Source organism: Falco biarmicus, chromosome Z (assembly GCF_023638135.1).
Source record: "Falco biarmicus isolate bFalBia1 chromosome Z, bFalBia1.pri, whole genome shotgun sequence".
Taxonomy (NCBI): Eukaryota; Metazoa; Chordata; class Aves; order Falconiformes; family Falconidae; genus Falco; species Falco biarmicus.
Window position 1 is genome coordinate 58,783,221 of NC_079311.1, and position 24,974 is coordinate 58,808,194.

General features: G+C 47.1%; 1 protein-coding gene across 3 annotated transcripts in view; it reads right to left on the minus strand.

Moving 5' to 3' along the window:
• Positions 1-23,084, minus strand: part of GCNT4 (glucosaminyl (N-acetyl) transferase 4) — a 68,231-nt gene extending 45,147 nt beyond the window's left edge. The window contains exons 1-3 of one of the 3 annotated variants that reach the window (XR_008819341.1): positions 22,957-23,084; positions 3,074-4,378; positions 1,808-2,630 (exon numbers count right to left, since the gene is read on the minus strand). Coding sequence is in view for 2 of the 3 variants with exons in the window: in XM_056323819.1 (XP_056179794.1) it covers positions 2,537-2,630; positions 3,074-4,377 (1,398 nt within the window). In the remaining variant the exon portion in view is untranslated. Of the gene's footprint in view, positions 1-148; positions 4,379-22,956 lie in introns of those variants that run through there. The other 2 variants (XM_056323819.1, XM_056323820.1) reach the window with 2 other exon arrangements.
• Between the last annotated feature and the right edge of the window lie 1,890 nt (positions 23,085-24,974).

Genomic DNA, 24,974 nt, shown 5'->3' on the forward strand with positions numbered 1-24,974 from the left:
CCACAGGGGAACTCTCTATATACAAGTACTGATGCATGAATCTGTAAATACTGTCAATATTTCATTTTCTACAAAGTATCTATAAATTGCATCAAGTCAGGACAGCCCTGGGCAGACATGGGAAGTCACTCAAGTAAGCGACACACACTTTAAAAATAAGCTTCATTTATTTCAGAATCAGTACATCAAAGAAGTACTTGACCTGTGCATCCACAGACTCCATAAATAGCTTAATAAGCAATTAGTACTGTGCAACCCACCCGCAACACCCATAGGTTTTGAAGTGTTTAGCAAGGTAATAGAACATAACTGTTCCCATTTTACAGCTAGAACAGCTGGAACAGAAAACTTAGATGTGGTCTCATAAGAAATCAGTGTTACAAATGGGGAAAAAGGCCCATGATTCCTGACTCTCAAACCCAATCTCAAGCCACAGATGACTTGACCATGAGTACATTTATAAACAAAAACTGAGACCAAAAAATTACTTCATTCTTTCAACTCAAATAAAAACCCAAAATTGGTCATGGGTATGAGACATGGTCGTTATTGCAACCATTTGTGGATCAATAAGACGAGATATCCCCAAGTCACTTGTGGGAAGAGGCCCCTTAATAAAAGCCAGATGGGTAGAAAGAGGACAGTGGCGTGGAGCAAGCTAGATCCCAGGGTCCACTGGAATCACCGAAACTGAACTTGTGGCACAGCAACATCCCAGACAAACCCCCAAAATGCCAAGAGGTGTTCCTGAGTTGCAGGAGTTTCTGCAGACCCCTGGATTAACAAACTTCTCTCATGCTGCAGCATGGGGACCCAGCTGCGAGGAGGCCCCTGAGCTGCTTCGCTACCAAGGAGGCCTGGCACGGCCATGGGAAGCAGAGGCTGTCAGAGAACAGATGCTCTGCAGCTCAACCAAGGCTTGCTCAGGCCCCCATCAGCCTGGGATCATGGTGGCACAAGGCAACAAGACTTGCACACAAAGACACTTCTACACAAGGTCTTCATTTGTTCAATATGGCTGTTCTTACGATTACCACTTGACTTCACATGTTTTGCATTTCATCGTAGCATCACACTGAGGAACGCTAATTAGAAATAGCACTTGTTACCTACAGTGTGTAGACATACTGTCTCAAGAGGACTGGGATTTCAGAGTGCCTGTGGGTTGATCCTGGCTAGACACCAGGTGCCCACCAAAGCCACGCTATCACTCCTGTCCTCAGCCAGACAGGGGAGAGAAAATATAACGAAAGGCTCTGTGTTCAAGATAAGGACAGGGAGAGACCACTCAGCAATTGCCATCACAGGTAAAACAGACTTGACTTGGGGAAATTGGTTTAATTCATTGCTGATCAAATCAGAAAAAACCCACAACACTTTCCCCCTACCCCTTCCTTCTTCCCAGGCTTAACTTAATTCCCAATTTCTCTGCCTCCTCCCCCAGAGCAGTACAGAAGGTTGGGAAATGGGGGTTGCGGCCAGTTCATCACACGCCGTCTCTGCCGCTCCCTCCTCCTCAAACTATTCCCCTGTTCCAGCTTGGGGTCCCTCCCACAGGAGACAGTTCTCCATAAACTCCAGCATGATTCCTCTTCACAGGCTACAGTTCTTCACACACTGCTCCAGCGTGCAACGCTTCTGTGATGTGCCACCCTTCAGGATCAGACTGCTCCAGTGTCCACAGGTCCTGCCAGCAAACCTGCCCCAGCACGGGCTTCCCCTGGGGTCACCATCTCCTTTAGGAAACCACCTGCTGCGGCATGGAGTCCTCCACAGGCTGCAGGTGGATATCTGCTCCACTGTGGACCTCCATGGGCTGCAGGGGCACAGGCTGCCCCACCATGGTCTTCACCACGGGCTGCAGAGGAATCTCTCTGCTCTGATGCCTGGAGCACCTCCTGCCCTCCCTCTGCACTGGCCTGGGGGTCTGCAGGGTTGTTGCTCTCACACAGCCTCACTCTCCTCTTATGCTGGCACAGATTTCACCCTGCCCTCCCCGCCCCCCCCCTTCTTAATATGCTATCCCAGAGGCACCACCACCACTGCTGATGGCCTCAGCCTTGGCACTGGCTCCATTGGACATGGGGAAAGCTTCTAGTAACTTCTCACAGAAGCCCCCCCTGCAGCCCCCCCACTACCAAAACTCTACCATGCAAACCCAGTACACACACAGAGGAAGATATTTCTACAGGCAGAGGGAGAAATGAAGATCAACCTCTTTTGGCATGGATGTCTACTGTAAGGGGCTGCAGAGACTGCCTGTAGGGCATGCTTGTATACTGCCTTCAGAGGATAACACCACCTAATTCTGCTTCAATCAACAACCACTGATTTCATAGGCAGGGCACAGCACCTGAGCACACGCTTCACAGAAGGAAAAGTAATGGACAAATGAGCTGGGAGAAGAGAACGATGCTACAGACAATATGGTGTCTAAGGATCTTTCCCTTGTATCATCCAGTCATAGTCACATTGCAAAGGTCTTTGTTAGCTCCCACAGACAGGCAGTTTGGGACTTCAGGTGAGGCCACATGGCTCATTTGGTGTCATGCGGATCTCTTGGTTTTGTCTGTGAGCTGGGCACTTCCAGTTTTCCTGAGGTAGCAGATACAGAGGTCTTTGTTTCATACCTTTAAGAAAAACAAAAGTGAAGGAAAAGGGGACAGGCGTTGGAGTTTCTTAGGAAAGACGCAAACACACTTGATGCAAAACACATTTCTAAAGTACTCCATTGGGACAGACACCAGCAGAGCCTCCAAAAGCAAACCTTACCCTCACAGAATCACTCTGAAGAACAATTACAGGATTATTATGGCAAGTTACAAAACAGTTAATAGGAAAGGCAAGACTTTTCATAAATAAATGGCCAGGCACCTGGCTCTCCAGGCCCCTGAGCTTCATGCAGAATGTATGTTTCGCTTGCCAACATCCTGCAGCAGATCAAGGCAGAGGAACTGCAGGCACTGTGCTTAACAGTACATAGTACTGACAACAGGGAATACAGTGCTGCTATAGCAAGGCATTCACAGGATTTATGTGCAGAAAGTATTTATCAGAGGACAAATATACCCACTCTCTCTGTTGTTCTGCCAGTTTTTCTGCCAAGCATTTTACCAGGACAGGGTCTACTTTGGAGTCAAACTTGTTGGCGAACCAGTGCCCGTAATTCAGAAGCCATCTTAACTCTGCGGCCCCATAGATGCAGACACTGCGAAGGTGGGTACCAGTGCAGGGAGGATACAAATGGTCTTCAAGGTAATTCCATTTCACCAGACGAGTTTTGCTTTGTAGGTCTGTTATGTCCTGGGCTGACCTTGGAACTTCCCCAGGGACTCCAGGAACACGTACAAGAGTGGCCCAGAAATGTTCATCTGGAGAGTATGTATCCCTTGACCACTCAAAAAAATCTTTTGCAAGAGAGCTTTCAAGGGTATATTGAATAAATGCTCGGCTTAGAACAAAATAGGCACTGCCTACAAATACCTCAATATCATGAGGTGGCGGATTCTTGGAAATGTTGGTTTTTACAGGCATCTGCATGTATTCATAAGGCACTTTCATAAGTTCATAGTGATAAGTAAATCGTTCTCTTTTGCTGCTGCTTGGCTTTATAGTTTCCAGCATGTTTCCTCCACCGAGTTTCTTCAGTTCAGCGACCAATTCAAAATTTGACCTCAGAGGAAAATCTTGGCCACACAAATTAATAACGTACTTCCAGGGAACTGAGGAGTCCATCAAATCAGACAAACAATTAAAATCTGCTTGCAGACGTGAAATATGTGCATAGTCCACTGTCTCCAATTTTGACGCAATGAAAATATTGGGGAAACATTTAGCCAGATTGTTCACAGCAGATTTGAAACTTTTTGCTGCTTTTTGGTCATAATGGATGCAGTAAATATTTTGATGACTGTACAGTGAATGTATAAGTCTTTCTACCATTACTGCATCTTTGTGAACAACCAAAGAATAGGCAATTGGAAAATTCTCCTCCTCAGGAGAAACAGGTTTAAGGTGGTATTTCCTAAGTGAACGATACACATGGCAAGCACTTGTCATTGCTACGACATCTTCATCAGCTAAATCAATTATCTCTTTTCTTCTTATCTCTAAACTCTTGCCAATTTCATGGGGATCTTGTTCATATATAGATGAACAATTAATCTCATACTGGATCTCATTTCTAAGGTGGGAATACCTGTTTGTAACGTAAGAAGAAGTGCTCAAGAAGTGCTCAACCAAATAAATGCCCTTAGAGGGAAAAAAGTGTCTTTCGACATGGAGAAGCTTCAGCAGTGCAATCAGCCACCCCGTAACACACAGGATCAAGATCTTCCTTCGTGATGGACATTTGTAGGGACACTTGTGTCTCTTCATTCTGCAAGAAAACAAAGACACGATGGTATTTTAAATCAGGAACTAAGCATCAGAGACAATCAAGCTTCTAACAAAGACATGTGCACACTGGTCTGTCCACAGTATAAACACCACCTTAGCAGGACAGGGCACTGGAAATCTGCAGTTTCTCCTTAATCATCATATTAATTCAGAAACAGATTTGACCACAATAATAGGCAAAGATTTTATTCCCCAGAAATAGCTGACTGAAGGCAATAAACCAACTTGGAGTTCAGATCATTTCCAGCTAAATAAGAGTGTTGGAACAAGACTCCCACTGTTTATTTTCCAAACCTTTTTTTAATTTCTTATGAGTCACAAATTGAAGTACAGTAACCCCTGCACTGGCAGAAACATGACTGTTTTCTAAGTGAGTAGGAAGGATTGTTTATTTTCCCAAGTAACTCCAGGGATTCAATGGGAGCAGCAAGGGGATCTCTTGTGAGTCTGCAAAGAATGTGTGCTTAACAGTAGATACTAGTGTTCTTGTTAAAAAGAAGCATTAAACTGAAAGCTTAAGAATTCAGTCAGACCATCCTCGTTGTCTGTAACACTGGGGCTGGCCCATGAAGATGTCCAAGGGGAAATTCATTTCCTTCCTGTCCTCTCCCAACAGGGTCTGACAAGCCCAAAGTCCTACCTGTGTCGAGATTCCTTCTGGAAAATACTGCAAACCTGCCCTGAAGAAAGAGATGGATGAAGACACAGCACTTCCATTCACTGGACTGAGTATATAATGTAACCTTCTGAAGGCAGGAGGGGTAGTAGTGAGCAATAGCACATCCATGCTGTTCTCTGCTGTGTGACACAACCTCAGATGTGACTCCAAAAACACACACATGGCCACTTTTTATGCAGCAGGGTATTTAATAACATTCCTGTGTAGCAATTTAACAACTGAGGTATGACCACAAGAAAAGCTATATACAGCTTTGATTAACCAGCTAAGTGCAAGCAGCGTTGTTGCTAGCCTTGAATTAAAATTAGACCAGAGTCCACATCCAGGTGCAGCATTAAACTTAGCTCTACTTATCTAAAACTAAGTTCTGCTTTGTCTCTAAATTTAACAGTTTCCAATATTTTCTTTCGAGAGGCAGCAGCTCCGGAATGCTTTGGAGTGAATAAAATGGTGGGGTCACTAGAAGTGGCTCAGATGTCTGCAGATCCCACGTATGCATGTAAAAGCAAGTATTGAGGTGTGCATGCAACACTTACTGGAAGATTAATTTAGGCATCTTTAGCATTCCCACCACTGTCAGGTCTTACAAGCTGTAGCTTCAGTTAAAATACAGCCTGTTGAGGTACAGCTGCTTCATGAATCTGTTCTCCCTGACTTTCTCTTTCCCTACACATCTTTCTCCTTTATATTTCCTTTCTGGGGGCAACAGAAAGAAGGAAATGCCACCTCCTTGTTTCTCCTGGGCATGCCAGGCATAGACTGTGGAAGGGAGCAGGGTAAGCCAACACATACCTATTTTGTAGAAGCCAGAGCTCAGCAGCTCCCTGCAGGTTTTACAAACAGCCTCCAGGTATGCTAACAAAGGGAAAAAACAGATCTATCTCTTCATGAAGCAAAAGATCCCAGCAGGCGCTTTCCTTCATTCGTTCTCCAAACTAATCCCGGCTCAATGTCTCAGCTCTCCCCTTTACCTATTTCCTTCTGTGTTCCTGGAGAAAAGTTGCTCTTAAAAGCTGCTCCTAACCAAAGTCAGGTTTCCAGCCATGTGATGGAAGCCCTGTGGAGGGGAACACTGCTAACCTACCCTGTTTTTCTTTGGAGGGAGAAGACCTCTCTGTGTGGTGTGATGTCTCTGTGAAGCCCGCCCTGTGACTCTGACCAGTGGTCTCCTTGGCTACCAAGGATGATTGCTACCATTCCAGGCTGAACAAGGATCACCTCATCCAGGGAGTGAAACTTCACTTGCTCTCTACTTCCTTTAAAAAGGCGGCCTGGACAAAGAAAAAGGAGGGGGAAAATAAGCATATTTCCACTGCTCCAAACCCCCTCTCCTCTATCTATGGTAGCCCTGGACACACGCAGTGCCAAACATGCTGTTTCTAGGCAAACCAACAAAAACACCATCGCATCACACTTCTCTGACTGAAGGTACCAATCTAGATCACCAGAGCCCGGTGTGGTCCAGAGTTAGACCGCAATGTGCAAGAAATCACTTGGAGAGTCCTGAGGGCTCCCTCTTTGCAGCTGATGAGCAAAGGATCCACAGTCAGCTCGCTGAACATTCCTATGGTTTTTGGCACTGCCAAGCACTAGATGCTAGTGTCCCATGTAAAGAGGTCAGAAATCCAGAAGACTGTGGCGACATGGTTCAAATCCTCTGTGGAAGAAGGAATTAAGGTGCACTGGTGAGAAATTTCAGCTCCTCCACTGACTCCCTTGTTTATGGAGGACCTCCCCCTGATCCTGGCTAGCATCTGGTCACATGAGAGCATCAGGAGCCAGCAATTAGCCCCATCTGTTTGCATGGGGGGGTTGGTTTTATTCTTTATTACAAAACACACTATGTCACCATCTCAACAGTGGTCCAGATAGTATCAGGCCATATGTGTCCCCAACCACTCGGAAGCACTCCAACATCTCTCCAGCAGTGCAGTTCATCACCACCAATATCCCGTTGACCCTCCTGTGCCATCCTTATCACATGAAATTCATACTCCCTTGTTGTTACCACCATTACACTTCACAGCCAGGCTTGGCATAGCAGTACAAGGGCAATGGCTTTGTTCTTTAAGCATGAAACATTTGCTTCTAACCAGGATGAAGTTAGTTTCTGTAGAAGACCAGAATTTCATGAGGAACAGTACAAGACCAGGGAATGAAACCCCTCGGGACAGAAGGGGCACCACAAATCTCATCAGGTTTTCATTCAAGTGCAAAACCCCTATTTCTTACCACATGCAGCACACAAAGCCCTACTCAGACATCACAGTGTACTGTACACACAGTCTTCTCCAGAGCAGGAGGGAACAAATGACACGTGTCAGATAGGAACAGGCACCTAGAGCTACCTGAAGCACCTATCTGGGGTAGCACTGACAAGACGCTGCCTCTGGTTATCTTGCTTTCTCAGTTGCTACCATACTATATGCAGGACCAGCATTCCATCTTTTACACAAAGATTTTATAGTGGGAAGGGGGCTTGGCATTGCCGTCTTGCCTTATTTTGTAAAATGTTTGCATGTTCTCTTCTACATGCAAGACTCCTGAGGAAATTAATGGAGACTGATCTTATCTTGAGACAAACAGGTATCACACAGCTGGTCTATATACACACATACACAGCATCTAACCTGGTAAAGGCACTTACTGGCTGGCATGCAAAGTGCTGAATGAGAGAAGGTGAATGGGTTTTTATTTATCCTGTGCACCTCTAAAGCAAGGGATGTTCAAAGAAAACGGACATCCAACAAGTCAAAGGGAAACACATTTGCATTGTGTAACAAAATGTGTTCTTACACAACATGTAACTATAGCCTGTCACAAAGCACATTAAAGACCATGAGCTCAGCAGGATTCAAGAAGGAATTAGGCAATCAGCTGGCTGTTGAGAGTTTCCACAGTTACTGTTGCCAATACATAAATACGGATGGAAAGCTAAATTCCCTGGAACCATGACATCAGGCAATTACCAGCTGCCAAGACTTCTGACAGGAATTTTTTACCAATAAAAGTGTTTCTTGTGACCATCACTCTGTTCTCTGCATCTGCTTTTATCTACTGCTGGACCAGAAGAGGGATTGGTAGTTAGATCCATGACAGCAATATTTGTATCCCACCCAGAAAATGGACGGGTTTTCCACTGGTGTATTTCACTGCCTTTTTTTTTATTTTTCTCCCTTTAAGAAACTGTTTGGGGCAGCTTTACACCTTCAAAGACTTAAAATAATTTGCTTTCTGCAAATGCACAAGCTGGTCAATGACACAAAAGGAGGAACAAGGTGGTGGAAGAACTTCACACCCTCTTGAAAAAGTTCAGACCAAGTTTTTTGATCTGGAATATCAAGTCATTCCACTTGCTGAATGCTGTGTTGGCCTTAGTCAGCAAAATAAACACTCCCAGGAGGACTGGGCAAAGACTAAGCCATGCCGCTCTCAAATTGAAACTCTCAGTCCTCCCTTCCAAGGCACTCTCCAGCCAGGCTCAGCTGTCTGTATCTGCCTAAGACAAGGAGGCTGGGCTTGCAGAAGGACCAGAAAATACACAGCACTATTCTAGCAGGCGGTGGAGCTCCACTCCTTCCTCTGTGCCTCAATCCAGTGCACATGTCCCATCTTTCGGGAGGCTGTAGAAGAATTCTGCAGCTCTCCTGGAGCTCGCACAACACTCACCTATAAAATCCATAAAACCAGAGGATAAGCTTTCCCCTCTGTGTACCAAAAGTTATGAATCGAGCTATGGCCAGCTAAAGGAAGCACTGGGAAGGAAGGCCAAGTTGAAGGCAACAACATGCTAGAAAATACACATAAGGACATACACTAGAATTAGACCTCAGTTACTATTGACTTACAGCAACTGGGGAAGAGAGAGAGAACACAGAAATGAGAACAGAAGAAATAACACATATTTGTCTATAGACATTCATACATATATATCCTGGGTAACACAGCAAAGGTTTAGGGAAGCAAAGTACAGTCTGATCACAGGGTAATATCTGTAAAGACCTGTTGCCTTAACAGTCCCTTCCAGCTGCTGTCAGCCAGATGTGCGGAAGTTTACCTTCCTAAAAACAATCGTTTAGGATTAGTAGTAGCAAACTACTGGATCTTCTTCCAGCAATCTGTAAACATAAATTAACAGCCCATGAAACTGCAGAGTACCCAGAAGTGTGCAAACCCCTACAGTGGGCACATCGCAAATATGAAAAGCAGCATTTGCACCTGTACACCAAGCAGCCTGCTTGGGTAAATCACCCAAGTTCATACTGAAACACGGTAGAGAGGCAAAAGTTAAGTGCCAGAGAAGCAAACTGAACCAGTGGCTACTTCTCTCAGCTTTTACAATACAGATTGCTATAACAACACAGAAATGTTGAATTTCTGCTGGGAGACTGTAACTGCTTGAAATGTTAAATGCTTGCAAGGGGAAACCAAAGGAAAGGCTAATTGAGGGTAAATTAAAGCCTGCTTTTAGGATTCTTTTGGGATGGGGAAAAAAAAAAGTATTAAAACAATTTAATTCTAGCTCAACTAACTTATAACATTTCTACACACCACCAGGCACTTAGCCTGTGGACCTCACTAAGCATGCCTTTGGGGCAAGGCTAGTCTGGATCTGTCACGAGCAAAGACTGCCGCACATCACGCATCTATCCGACTGGGTGCCTCTATCAGAAGGAAACAACACCTGCAGCACCCCAAGTCCACCCACTCTGCTCTCCACGTCAACCCCGGTGCAGCCTGGCCTCTGGGACTCTTCTTTTGGGTGCCAAGAGGGAGACAGGACAGGATTCTGTACGAGGGCACAGCCACTAGCTGGTGATTTTCTTCCATGCCTGCCTTTCCTCAGCCCATCCCTCCAGGAGTCACCCTGACTCCTGCAGACAAGAATGGGGGTGAGTTTGCATGGCCAAGCACTCAAGGAAGGCAGGTGCCCCGGGTCTTGACCAGGCACAGGACTTTGTCCAGATTCTCCCCAAGTTATACAAGCCTTTCATGAACCCTGGCTCCCAGGGTAATCCTCTTTTCTCTCTGCACCACACTTTTGTTAAACCTCCCAGATTCTACCCTCTCCGTGTTGGTCAAGAACAAACACCCACATTTGTATCAGTCTGATTAACAGACACATTATCAATTTGTCACATCAAAGTTTAATCCACGGCAATTCATTTGAAGATTTCCATTGGAGAAATCTGCTGGTTGCTAGCACCGTAATGCAATACACAAAAAAAGGTTATAAAAATCTGGGCAGTGGCTCTCCCTTCACAACTGCCACTGGCATTCAGAGAAGATAGACAAAAGCAAAGCATCTATCCCCCAAGCACTGACTTAGCCACTCAAAGATCACGCCCTCAGCTGCAAAGATTGCTGTGTCAAAGTTTTCTTTATTCATAAGGCCACACACACCGCCCAGAACTCAATGACGAAATGAAAACGGGTGAAGCTGTTGAGCAGAGGAAGAAATCCTCTCCCCACTCAAGCTTCAGGTGGGAGCACAGCATGGTGGCTGGGGAGCGGTCCAGCTAAAATCTTCCACTCACAAACCACAGGCATTAATTGCAGCTCTTCTGATTGACAGCAAGGATCTAGTATGCCTTCTGAGATACTGAAATTTAAAAGGCAATCCCTGAGAAGGATTAAGCAAGGGTCAGCTGTGCTGATAACACCAGATGCAACCTGTCCAGAAACCCCTGAAAATCCCCCGCCCCGCTCAGTTAGCCATGTGAACGAACAGGTGCTTTTGCATTTCACTGGCACTCACAAAAAACATGTGCATTGTCTTTCAACAGTTCTTTCAAATTCAAAAGAAACATTTCCTATTTCAGGATTTTTTCACTTAAACTGAACTAAAAAAAGTTCTAAAAGAGATTCAGTTTTGAACAGGAACAAAGTATCAGAGATGGCAGCAATCCATGTTTTGGCTTGTTTTGCAGTTTAGCTTCTGTGGTTTGTCAAAATTAAGCTGGATTAGAGCAGTTTGCTTCTTCATTTGCATTTCTCATAATATAAACATTATCTTCTGTAAAAATTTGTAAGAAGTAGCAAATGGCAATCCTGGCCTCCAAAGCAGAGCCCAAGAGGGAGTGATGACCTGCCTGCCTAAAAAGCTCTTCTGCAGTTTCACCTGAAACAGTGTAATTTTTGTTGCATTCTGATCTACACACACTGGCTGAGGCCACTATGCACTATCAAAGAGGTAGCAAGGTCATTGCAAGTGAATGAATTGTAACTCTCCTATATTATTTAATTTGTATTATTTATAGCTCCATTATATCGTACATCTAGGATGCTGTGGAAACAGCACCAATCAGTGTAAGCTAGATTTAAAGAGACATGAAGAGACATGGATTTAGTGGGTGGATTACTCAGTGGGTAAGGTGGATGGCCGCAATCAAAGAGTTGTGGTCAACGGCTCAACATCCAAGTGGAGACCAGTGATGCGTGCTGTTCCTCACAGGTCCATAGTGGGACCAGTGCTGCTCAACATCTTTGTTGGTGACAGACAGTGGAATCGAGTGCACCCTCAGCAAGTTTGCCAAAGACACCAAGCTGAGTGGTGCTGTTGACATGCTGGAGGGAAGGGGGGACATCCAGAGGGACCTTGACAGGCTTGAGAGGGAGGCCCGTGTGAACCTCATGAAATTCAACAAGGCCAAATACAAGGTTCTGCACCTGGGTTGGGGCAAGTCCCAGTATCAATACAGGCTGGGTAGAGAACAGATTGAGAGCAGCGCTGAGGAGATGTATTTGGGCATGCTGGTGAGCAAAAAGGCCCAACAATGTGGGCTTGCAGCCCAGAAAGCCAACCAAATCCTGGGCTGCATCAAAAGCAGCATGGCCAGCAGAACAAGGGAGGTGATTCTGCCCCTCTACTCCGCTCTGGTGATATCCCACCTGGCGCATTGTGTTCAGCTCTGGACATGGTCCTTTTGGAAAAAGTCCAGAGGAAGGCCATGAAGATGATCAGAGGGATGCCTCTTCTATGAGGGCAGGCAGAGACAGTTGTCGTTGTTCAGCCTGGAGAAGAGAAGGCTCCAGGAAGACCTCATAGTGGCCTTTCAATATTTAAAAGGGGCTCGTAAGAAAGATGGGAACAGACTTTTTAGTAGGGTCTGTTGCAACAGGACAAGGGGCAATGGTTTTAAACGGAAAAAGGGTAGATTTAGATTAGGTATTAGGAAGAAATTCTTTACTGTGAGAGTGGTGAGGCACTGGAACAGGTTGCCCAGAAAGGCTGGGGACACACACACTCCAGAAGTGTCCAAGGTCAGGCTGGACGGGGCTTTCAGCAACCTGATCTAGTGGAAGGTGTCCCTGCCCATGGGGGGGGGGGGGGCAGAACTAGATTATCTGTAAGGTCCCTTCCAACCAAACCATTCTATGATTCGATTCTATGATTAAATTAGCTCTGAGTGCACCTACCCAAAGTTTCACTGGATTTACCATATCACTGCAAAAGCAGACTTTTTAAACTGTTGCATCTTCACAGTGCTATGCAGACAAATAAATCGTCACAGTTCAGCTGGCGAATTGCATATCTGCAGTAGCATAGGATACCTCCTACTGACCCAACACCTCTTCCCTGGAGGAAAATAGACCACACATACACAAAGAGGAGAGGGGAGAAGTTGTGCCCACCTCCCTTGAAAGAAAAACGGAAGCTGCTGATGCTGTATGTTGGAGGAGGAACAGAACAGTCAGTTATTAACCAGCTGAGTCTGTACATTATGAGATGTGGTGGTCCAAATTTCTGGTCTGAAGAGCTTCCTGTGAGCACACAAATCAACTTCTTGGGAATAACATTTTAACATGTTTTCACACGGTGTACATCCATTCCTTCAAAGTAAAAGCATGTTTAAAGCACCACTCCATCATGCATTATCTCATAGAATCGTAGACTGGTTTGGGTTGGAAAGGACTGTTAAAGGTCATCTAGTCCAACCTCCCCTCCATGGGCAGGGACATTTCCACTGGACTGTTTGAGGTTGTCCCACAACATTGAGAAACATTTTACGCCAGGGAGAAGAACTCCATGTGGTTAAATTACCCAGAGTGCTTCTGAATTTGGCCTTGAATAAAACCAGTAGAGAACCTGTTCTGTATTCTGGACACGCATATGAGGCTCATCTTGCCCCAGTGTTTGTCTAAGCATCTGAGGTCCATCCACAGCTGGTTGAAAGATATAAGGCACTGCAAAGGACCATTAATTCATCCCAGAGCACAGGCTGCAGGATGGGCTGGATGAGGCACCCCTAGGAAAGTCACTGCCCAACAAACTGGAACCAGGACAAGAACCCAGCTTTTGCACCAGCACTGCAACCTCTGCCTGCTCTGCTTCCAACAGCACAGCCTTGGTGCACCCCTGGTGTAAAGTGTTCTGGGGATAGCAGCATTGCACCTGACCCTGATCCTCTGCCAGTAACAGCTCAGCAACCCCTCCACCCCAGAGCAGTACTCAGGAGTGATGGATAAAAGGCAGCTTGGAAGATGCTCCGGTCAGCACAAGCCTGAGACAGCCCCAAGAACCAAGCTCCCACTCTGGCTGACCTCCAGTGGCTTACACCCACCAGGGTATGGCGGATATACAGCAGCTTCAGCCCTCTTTGAGGCTGCCCTTCTACAAAGGGTTAGAGAGATTTGAGCAACCCAGAAAAAGACAAGTTCCCTTCAGCAGCACAGAGAAACTGGCAGGCTTCGGGCTCACGCTGCTTCTTCTGAAGGAGTGTTTCCACTTTACTAAGACCCTAATGATTTACATATGGAGAGCTCTGGTTCCTGAGAGAGCCCAGGGCTTTACTGCTGCTCCCCATGCTAACATTTCTGCTGTTTCCATAAACCCCATGTACCCGGAACAACAGCACCTCCCAGACTATGCAGCTCAGTGATGCCAATGTCATTCTTGCACATCGCAAGCTCCCTTCACTCTCAGCAGGAACAAATTACAAACTCTCACGTTCCTCTTGCTCTGCACGCATCCACACAGTCAAGCACCTCTTGCATCCCTGTATCAGCAGTACAAATCAGAAAATATAAAAACTGACTGTCTTGTGGCAAAAAAGATAGCAGACTCCCCCCAGCACTGAAGAAGCAGATCCAGCCCTTCCAGAAGCTTCTCCTCCTATTTCATAAGTGACTCATCTAGGTCTATTGAAAATAGCCTTCTTGGGAATAAAGCAGTTTCCTAAAAGCTGTTCCTTTAAAGCAACAGCTGCATTATGCAAGGTAATTTTTCTTTTACTCAGAAGTCAAAGATCTGTGGGTATTTACATTTTAACATCCACTCTTTTCTCCTCCCCACCTAACAAAAACTCCCATGGGGCAAACTCAACCATGAAAAACAGTGAAGGCTCAGACAAGCTACTTTTGACAGGGACTATTTGTAACCAAAAAGTACCCCAACAAGAATTTGCTTTAATTGGTCAAAAAAGGGCAAATGTGTCATTGGCCTCATTAAAACTCTGTGGTCTTCTTCCAACCTTTCCTATGCACTGCAGAGGTGTTCCCAGTTTGTCTGTATTCAGATCACACTGATTTATTAACAGCTCATCAACCACTTTGAGACTACAAGGAATTTTGCAACTCCCCAGCACTTTGTTCCTTTTCCTCATCGTGTCTTTTCTGGCATAGCCTGTGCTCCATAAACCAGAAGCACCACAGTCATTAAAGACAGAAACTGCCAGGTGGGCCTACAGCGCCCACCAGCTCCCTGGATGCTGCCCACTGGGTAGAGCTGTCATGAACCACCTGGGTCCACCACAGTAAGGCCAGAGCCTGGTGGGGCCAAGATGCACCAGAAGCCTCCCAGCAGGCAGAAGGATGAAAATCCTGCTTTGAAGCTTGGCCTTTGTCCAGGGAGGCTGGAAGAATCTCTGCTCAGAGCAGGCTGGCCCCATGGAGAGGGAAAGGCACTCCAGACAGCATGAAAGCAACAGGTTCAGCAGTGGGACACACAGGCAGGGCTACCTAAGGAAGCTCATAACATTTCTGCCTGCAACAACCAATGCATCACTACTTCCCTGAGGAGCACTCTGCCAGTCCTTCCTGAAGGACCTGTCCAGTAGGTAAGCAAAAGTCCAAGATCAACTACCAACCATACTGAGCTACAGAAAAACAAAAGCCAAGAGCTCCCTTAACATGTAGCCTTATAGAATTTATACTACTTCTTTTCTACTCAGCATTATCCATCACAGAAGCCCATGACTACAAATGCCACAAATTATTTCTGGTGTCATGCCAGCCAGCCAGGTGGGGGAAACCACCTTCACTTGTCACATCAGCTTGGGAGTGGTTAACAGAGAGTGTGGAGTGGCAAGACATGTCTGCTACCAGAATAGGAATTCTTGGAAAATTCAGGCTGTGAGTAGGCAACGCTCTCTTCTTGGTGGATCTGAAATACAGAATCTAAAGTACTCGCTATGAATGCTGTCATGGGGCAACCTGCTTTTGTGCTTGCCACAGAGCAAGAGTTAAGTGAAAAGGCCAAGCCTGAATGCAAGTCTGTGGAAGGAGAGGAAACAGAGAGAGCAGACACAAGGGAGCAGGAGTGCTCCTATCCCACTATGTTGTTCTCTCTCACATGCAGAAGCCCTTCTGCCAACACACAGCAGGCTCCTTGCTTAACACTCAGGTGAAAAAAATAAAAAGGGAATGGGTGCTGAGAAGAATAGGAGCAGCAGAACAGAGGCTGGGAAATGATGAAAGAGGAGAATGGACAGAGGGATCAAGGAGGGTAAGTGCTTTCATGTAGGTAGCATTAGCAATAATACCACCAAAAAACCCACCAACCTCGAACAGAGCAGCAAAACAGGTGCTTTCTCTGACTTGTTACCCTCCCATTCCTCAGAGGCATCTGAGGCAAAACCAGTGTCTAGACCAGGGGTCCTCAAACTGTTTAACCAGGGGGCCGGTGCGCGGATGCAGTGGCAGGCAGCCATCTGCGGCTGCTTGGTTCCCCCCCCCAACCCCCGGAGGGGTGGGTGGGTGGTGGTGGTGGGTCTGTAAATACCGGGGGCCGGATTGAGGACCCTGGGGGGCTGTATCCAGCCTGTGGGCTGTAGTTTGAGGACCCCTGGTCTATACCTTTCCTTGGAAACCAGGTCAGTGTATTTCAGCAACCAACACCATTAACATATAATAGCAGGAACTACGGGAACAATTCCCTCTCCTCCAGGCAAAAACACTTTGGGAGACCTCCCTGATAAAGTATCTGTTTGCTTAATACACACCTGCTCAGGCAGCAAGTCAGGCTTGGTCGAGTTGTTTGCACAACCAGCTCTGCAGGCAGACAGACGCAGTTAGCTCCTTCTGGTTTCCCCTCTACTCTATACAAATCAAGTCATTTGATGGGTCTCTGGGGAAGGTAGAGGGGAAGATATTCCTGGGCAGCTGAGGAAGGAGAAAAGTAATGACATGCTTTGCTAAGCAATATTTATTTTTTTTAAACTCTCAGTTTGAATTAAGCTCTTAACTCTACTTGATTACTCAATGCTGCTAGGTAGGAAAGTTAATTTTATTCACATGCTAGCGTTTACTTCTGCTAGCTGATTATTCACATTGCAAAATTATCTGTTGATAGGGATTGCAGAGGTATTGGTAGGGATTCTGTAGGTAGGGATCACAGAGCTTCTGTAGGATACTTTACACTGCCATTAAGTCTAGATCAGCTGATTATATTGAGTTTGCCTTGTTTTCCACACACTCTCCCTGCACTAGAGCCTCAGCTTATGCCCCTCTAACATAGTGGTGCCCATGACCAGCCTCATTCCACACAGCTCAACCCCTTGTTTTGGCCTACCTGAATCTAGTACATAGATTTCCTCTAAATAAAGGTCAGCTAAAGAGCTAACTAACTAGAATTACTTATATGCTGTCTCATGGTCCTTTAATTGCAAGATGTGGAAAAATATGCCATTACTTTTAGATCCAAGTCTAATTAAACAATAAGCCTGTCAATTTTAAGACCCTGAAGACTTAAAACAATACAGTGCCCCAAAGAAAAACAACAAAAATCTACAGTTTACTACTGCCTGTTTTGTGCTTCCGGAAGATGAAAGACAGCTTCTCACCACCTACATGGGAAACACAGGTTCAGCAAAGATTTGGCAATTATGGGTATCACATATGATTTTTTCCCAATGATAAGCCTGAGGACTCTTCATCACATGGGACACACAGATCTGTGTTTCCTAACACAACCTGTTGCGCTGACAGTAAGTTGTTTTGCTTCTCTTTCTGCCACTCAGTCCCAATTCTCTGTGTGTTCTTTAGAAAAGGCTGGATGCTCTTTTCTATTTTCCTCCAGTACGTCAGCAATCCCCATAATTGCACTAAAATATCTAATATTAATTCTTGCATGTCCACATCCCAGAGATATGCCGAGGCAAAGAAAGTCTGTGTCTCTGCTCCCCAGCCAGGGAAAGAGGCAAGTGACTTCTGCAGGGTCATGCAAGAAGACAGCAGCCCAAGAGGGAAGTGAACCTGGCTCCTCTGCATCCCCAGCTAACCTGAACTGCCTTACAATTTTTGATGGAAGTTGTTCAGGTGGAGGCCTGAAAAGAAAAATCTATCAACAAATCCCTTGGTACATTCTGTCCTGCCAGTCAGAGGATTTGCAGCCCTGTTAAAGCAAGAAAGTGTTTAGAAAGCCCAGGGATAGTCAGCCACGGAAATTCTCAAGCCTGATTGCTTATACATTGAGTATTTAAATTCCCTGACTTCTAATAGACGAGATTATCCATGTCTACCAAGGGCTCAACGCACCATAAAGGCAGGAACCAAGACCAAAAAAACCCCCAACTAATTATTTAAAGAAAAAACCCCACAAATCCCACTAAATACAGTTTACTTCTAATTTGGGGCAATCTAGAGTTTAACAGCTTCGTTCCAACTCATATGGAGTGTAAAGTAATACTACTACAGTGGAGAGAGGGTTAACCTTTACCCCCAAACTACCACATAACATAAAACCTGGGCCCAAAGGGCCAGAACTTGTGTACATTGGCACAGAATAGCACTGTGAAAGAGGGTGGAAGTTTCCTGTTAGGCATGGAGGCAGGATAAACTGCACCATGCTTCAGAAAAGCTCCAGTTAACAGCTCAAAATATTTCTCCATTTCCTTCATCTCTCCACCGAGCCACAGAGCCGCCTGCAGACCCTCGTCTGTGAGCCCCTGCTGCAAATCACCCCTTTCAGGTCAGTTCCCTCCATGTTAAAGTCTTTGTGACCAAAGTCACAGCTTGTCACATCAGCAAGTTTATCTTAAGGAGAGCTGCAGACCTACCTCCTGGACTTTGCTGTGGTCTCCTCCCCTTGCAAAGCTCTTTAGGATGCTCTGACCCAGAAGACCAACACGGGCACAGCTGGCTCGGTAGTTGAAGAAAGTCCTGGTGTCCGCTCCATCCTGCCGGTGCCCACAGCCTTCACCTTTATTGCTGTTTCAAGCGCGTATGAAGTCGGATGTACAGAAGTAGCAGGGATGGCATTATTGCTTGCACAGATTATGAAAGAAAAGTGTGAAGTGTTAGCTGAAAAATGGTGAGTATGGAGGCTTTGTCTGATAAGCTATGGAAGCCATTATCTGTATAATAAGCATATATTTCTGTTTACTCACATAGCATTTTTAAGTGCCAAGAATATGTTGAAGAGTACCACCATAAAAAGAACAGGCCATATTAAAGCCATCTCATTTCCATCTATGACAGGGTGAAGGGGACATGGGGAAAGACAGGAAAGTACCCAGATGCGATGAGTCTCTAAAAATTCAAGACTTGCCCGGTACTTCACATACTGAGACTCCCGGTCTTGGAGGCCTTGCTCTTTCCACAGATAAGATAGCACCGGCACCCAGCCAAGGCTAGAAGTTTGGTCTGCTGCTGTGACCCCCCACAGTCCTGGTGACACTTTCTGAAACTGTTTAGACATGACGATCTGCACTGCAAGTTCACTTATACGTAAGTACCTCATATGGTATACCACGTACCTCACATGGCAAGAAATATATTTTTGGGCTATTATACCTAAGCTTTGTGTGTGTGATGGTTACAAAGAAATTTGAGGAACTAAACATTGTACAATTTGCATGTACCAAAACCAAATACCACAGCTATCTTCCCTCAAGGAAAGCACATCAGCTGTATTCCTAAGGCATATGTAACATTCTCCTCCTCTCCATCCACACTTTGACAAAAGTATTGTGTACACCTGCCTCCTCTTCAACATCAGCCTTCCAACTCACATGGATGTATAAATTGCACAGCCCTGTACTATGGAGCTTATTATTTGTGCTCTGCTCTCCAGCGTGGCAGGGGCAGGCTGAATCTCATAAGCTTCAAAGAGAGGTCTGGGTGCCACAGACCCATGGGATCCTGCAGCCCTGCCTTAGTTCAATGGGCCCAGCATAGCTACTGCATACAGCCAGAACAGCTTCCAAATTTCCCACTTAGTATCTGGTGCTCCCTGTGTGCATAAGACGCAATGTGGCATGACAGTACCTGGGTCAACGTTACCCCTTTTCAGCGTGATGGGGGCAGTACAGTGGGCAATGGTTAAGAATACAGAAATACAGATTATGGGAATTTCTGTGAGACAAAAGTACCCAGCACATGCAAAATTGGAAAAGGTCTGCCGACAGCTGTACACCTGTTGCATAAGATTCAGGGTGCTGACTTGTCCTTGCCTGCAAAGCAAGCATGCAGAACGACACACACGACATCAAACAATGATGCACCACAAAAATGCACACAGGCCAACTGTGCTTTGCAGTATCAATCCCAAAGAAAACGGTCTTTGATTAGCACCAGGGAATGCTGCCCGGGCCAGCAGCTATCTTCCTGGTACACCACACAAGCCACATTGCAATTCAACAACGTACGACGGAGTACAAAGATGTGTGGGTCTCGGTCAGGCTGGTAGGCACCCTGTCTTCTGCTTAATGATGCATCTGTCTGGGCAAGATGAGATTAAAGAACTCTTTCTCCACAGTTCCCCCTCTTGTGCTCCAAGCAGAGGGACCTACATATCGCACTTGGTCACACTGTAAATCTTAGCGAAGCTTTCTTCGCTTTTAAGTTTTTCAGCAAGAGGTCTGATGAGGCTTGACTTGCTGACAGTCACACAAAACTTATCTCCCCTGCTGGATTCAGCACCCTGCAGTTTATGTGGCAGAAATGAGCTTTTTGTGACTCATCTGCTGTGTCTCTTAGTTCCCTTATCGATATCTCCTGGGAGACCTCAAAAGCTGGAGTCACTGTATGACTCCTGCCACCTTTCCGTAGCTGTAACAGCTACGCAAACACCATAAGCTCCTTCTAGAGTCCATTTAAGCATCATCTGTTAGTGAGACCAAACTTGCATCATCAGCATGTATCAGGACAGCCCACACTACTTACCCACTTCCTACTTGAAATCACTTTGTTGTGTAAGAACACAGTAACCAAGACTAACAGCCAAGCAGGTACATCAGCACCTCTCTGGTGCTCCACTCCTAGCTCTGACCAACAACATGTTTCCAAAATCCCTGCATCACCCTTTCCTGAAATCTTTCTGCTGGAGCCTGAGAATGCTCTGTTTCTGTCCTGTTAGCGGACATAAGACTTCTTGCAATCATTCTGTAGACTGCGGACACCCGCTGAGGCGCTCAACCATATCTGGCCAGGCTAAACAGCTGCCAGGCTGACAAGATCCACATGATCAACAATTACCTGTTTGTTCTCAACTGACATTTCAACATTTTCCAGGCTTCCCTGAACCCTAAACATGAGCACTTGCTGGTTTCTTTATACCTAATGATATAGCCCATAGCTTTGGCCCTTTGTGCTTTTCTAATTTTACCTTTGGTAAATTCTTCCCAGCTCACCCGGACTACTTCTGATGAATTTCAAAGATCTAGTCTCAGCCATCAAGGCATTTTTGAGATGATCACAGTCAGCCTCTTGACTGATGAGAATAATTCACACATATTAGGCCAGAAAATAGCACACACAGTACAGATTATCATCCACAACCTATAAACTGTTTTCAGTGTCTGGTCCCCTTTCCTGCATCCCCAGTGTAATCCCAGCACAAGGGTTGCACCAACACATGCAATTCAAACCTGAATGTATCCCTTATCACCATCACTGCTTTTCAAAAAGTTGTAGTCCTTAAGAGCTGCTCATTTATATGAATCATGAGTCAAAAAGCATTATCCAGGAATGTTGGTGATCTTTAAATGCCTTTACAGCTGGGCAGGTTACAGAAAAATACACAAGAACTGGACCAAAATCCATCACTATCAGATACATAAGACCAAAAACCACAGGAGCACAAGTGTAACATTTCACTTCCCTATGACCCTCTCAGAAAACCTACATGCATGGAACAACAGGCACATCACATCCATATAGGGCCCATCCAGCCCAGGATGTTGTCTCAGAATACCCAAAAGCAGATGCTTGAAAAGAAGAGGAAGAGCAGAAGGAGAACAAGTACTCTGCAACATTTTCTCCGCATGTTCTTTCCGTTCCCTTACAGCTCAGCAGTTTCCAAACCCAGGGGTTACAACTTTCTACTTCTTATGAAATTTCAATTTCTTCCATCCAGATGCTTTTGAACACACATAACTTTTCTAACATCCAGTAGACCGGGTGGGTGGAGGAGGGCACAAAACACTCCACAGCTGACCTGAGTATTGCGTAAAAAGCCGCTTTTTCTTACTTGTTTTCAATTTTTTGCCTTCCAAGAGAAGGTGAACTTCCTGTTCACCGCCTCCACTCCACTTGCAAGTTTATCTATCATATCTACCCCTCAGCTGTTTCTCTCCCAGGCTATCAAATGTAAACAGATTACTATTAAGGAAGTTCATTTATTTTAAGGAATATTTATTTTAAGCAAATATCCTATTAAGGCAATTTGGCTAACTCAAAATGAAATGGGATGGTTGACTGACTAGATCTTTGGATGAAGTCTGAGGATGTTCAGTGAAGCAGATCCACAGGTGGGACACAGGGGACGAGTTAACCTCAAGAGAAGCTCCCCTTAACTTCTCCTTTCTACAAGCTTTACTCTGGTACCAGTAAGTCTATTCACCCCACAACGAGAAAGAAGCTGCTACCGTCTCTCCTCGAGGGAATTTCCGATTGATCCTTGTTGTTCTGTTACTTCTTGTTTCCTCACAAGGAAAAAAGAGAAAAAAGAGCCTCTTTCCATACTACAGAAACAAGTAAATGCACTTGGCAAATTAAACACGGCCACAGACTAATACACACGGGTTTAGCAGTTTACGGAGAGACAAAACACGAAGCGACTTCAGCCAACACCACAACAGACCCGGCGCCTGCTACCAAACCGCACGTTAAGCTGGTGGTAACTGTTCCTTCTCAAGAGCAGCTTCCGCGGCTGCGGCAGCGGGGCGCACCGGCTGCGGGCAGGTGTGCGCCCGCACCTCAGAGCTGCTCCAGCTCGCGAGGCGGAAACCCCCGTAACTAACCCCGCAGCCGCACGGCGCTCTCCCACCGGAGCTCCCCGGCAGCCCCCGCCGGCCCCGGCCCCGGCCCCTTCCCCCTCCGGCGGCCGCCGCCAGCGCCGCGCCCTGCCCGGCCCGCCCGCCCCGCCGCCCAGCTGCGCCCCCGCGGAGCCGCGCAGCTGCCGCCCCTTCCCCCTCCCCCTCCTCCTCCCCCTCCCCATCTCTCCCCGAACTCCGCCGCCGCTGCTCAGCCTCCAAGTTTGCGCCTGCGGCGGAGCTGCCGGCAGGAGGTCGAGGCAGCTGCGGCACCAGCGCGCCGCTCCGCGCAAAAAGTTAGGGCCCTGCTCCCGGGCCGGTGGGGCGGAGCCGAGCCGCGCCGCGCCGCGCCGTGCCGTGCCCAGCCGCCGCCGTCCCGGGCCGTGCCCGCCGCCGCGCACTCACCGGTGCGTGGCTGTCCCGGGCGGGGCGCGCTCGGCGGCTCGCGGGCGCGCGTGCGGCGATGGCGGGGGCGCACCCGCACCCCCACCCCGTGACGTGGAGGAAAAAGGAGGGGCCGCCGCCCGCCCCGCAAACCTGGCGGGCAGGAGGGGGAGGCGGGAGCAGCGGCGGGGATCCCGGCAGCGCGGCGGCGGCCGCCCCTTCCCAGGGGAGGGCACCTGGGCTCCGACAGCCCGTCCTCTCCCCGCTGCCCTCCCGCCGGCGCGGCGCGGCGCGGAGCGGCCCCGCTGCTGGCCCCGGACAGGCGGGGCGGCCGAGGGGGGAGCGGGCTCTGCGTCCCGGCGTGGCGAACGCCGCGGCCAGGAGGGAGCCCGCCCGGGGGGCGACGAGACAGGGCCGGGCTGGGCACCGGTGCCGTCGGCCCGGGGGAGGGCGAGGAGCCCGGGGTCCCGTCCCCGGGGGCGGATGCGCGGACGTGGAGGGGGCCGGTGTGCGGCGGCCCCGGGCCAGCTGCGGTGGGCGCCGTTCCGGACGGGTGAGCTGCGGTCCTCTGCTGACGGTGGATAACCCGCCGTGGCACTGGAGTACCGCGTGTCCCCCGGGGCTCCCGGGCAGCCGCTGGTGTCCCCAGGCCCGGCGGAGCGGCTCGGCTCGGCGCGGACCGGCGCGCCTGCTGCACGGGTTCAGCGGCAACTCGGAAGACGCTGCCGGGGCCGGGCGCGTCCGCCTGTCCCCCAGCGGAGACCCTGCAGCTGGGCACAGCTGTGACAGCTCGCCCGGAGGCTGCTAATTGCTTAAGCCACCGTAACCGAGTTAGATGTAACCGTGTGCCTGTGCTCTTTCCACAGAAAGGTAAGTCAAATCAAAAGGACACAGCTGCCCGACAACTCACCTGCGGGTTACTCTGCTGTAATCGTGTCGGTGTGAGCGGTAAAACTCTGCCAGAGACAAAGCCGAGCTCTAGCAACAACACCCACCTACCCCCGCGACACACAAACAACAACAAAAAATATGCAAAACACCATCTAGATATGAAAAAGTTATTCGAATCCTGTGGCATCTTCAAAAGGTTTTACTCCCTTACTGTGTCATGTTTAAGCCACTTTTCTTGATATGGCCAAAACCTGAATAATTAACATTCTAGTTCATCTGTATCATTTCCCACCTGACTGGTTACTTTACCACTGGTGACCAGAAAAAGGGCCTGAATCTCGCGTACACAGCTGTTCATTCTCTTGATAATTTAAACAGGGTGTTTTTCTCCAGTTAACATTAAGGCTTGAAAACCAGAAGAAAAGTTTTTCCCTCTCTGTCATAATTACAAAACAGTTGTCAACTGCAACAGCTCCAAGAATTTATCCAAATTCCTACAGCAACATCACTCTGGTATCACTTCTGCCACCACCACCCCCACCCCCCTTAACCGCACTTCCACCACCAAAAATCCAAGATGTGTTTGTGCCTTACAGTACTTTAAACACCTTCCCAAAGCTGGCCTTCGTTCCCATGTTTCTCTTGCTTTAACTGCTCTTGCTAGTTATAGCTCAGCTTTGTATGGCAAGAAAGTGCAATGTTTTGTGCTGATCCTCTGCCTAGAGTGAATTTAGCTCTATCCGCATCTTTGCCTTTCTTTTTTTTTCTCTCTTTCCCCTGTCTCCCTTTCTTACACCTTTGCATAACCTCTGGCCTGTGTAATTCAGAAGGTCAGCTTATCACGTTGATCCCTGCTGGCATTAAAATCTATGGATCTTTGTGTTGCCTTGTCTGTCTCCCAGCTGCTTATCTTTCTGCTCACACTCACTCTTTTTTTTGTGCCTCACATTCTTCCTCACTGGTATTAATCTTCCCACTGATTTTTTTTTAACTCCACCTCACCAATAAATAAATAAATACGTCTGTGGAAATATTAATCTAAATTTGTGGCTTTTGTTCTCTGCATCATCTCTTTCTCCTCTGATACCCCATCTGAATATTAACAGCAGGCAGAATGCCAGGGGTTTTGTATTCTTTGCATTTTATGT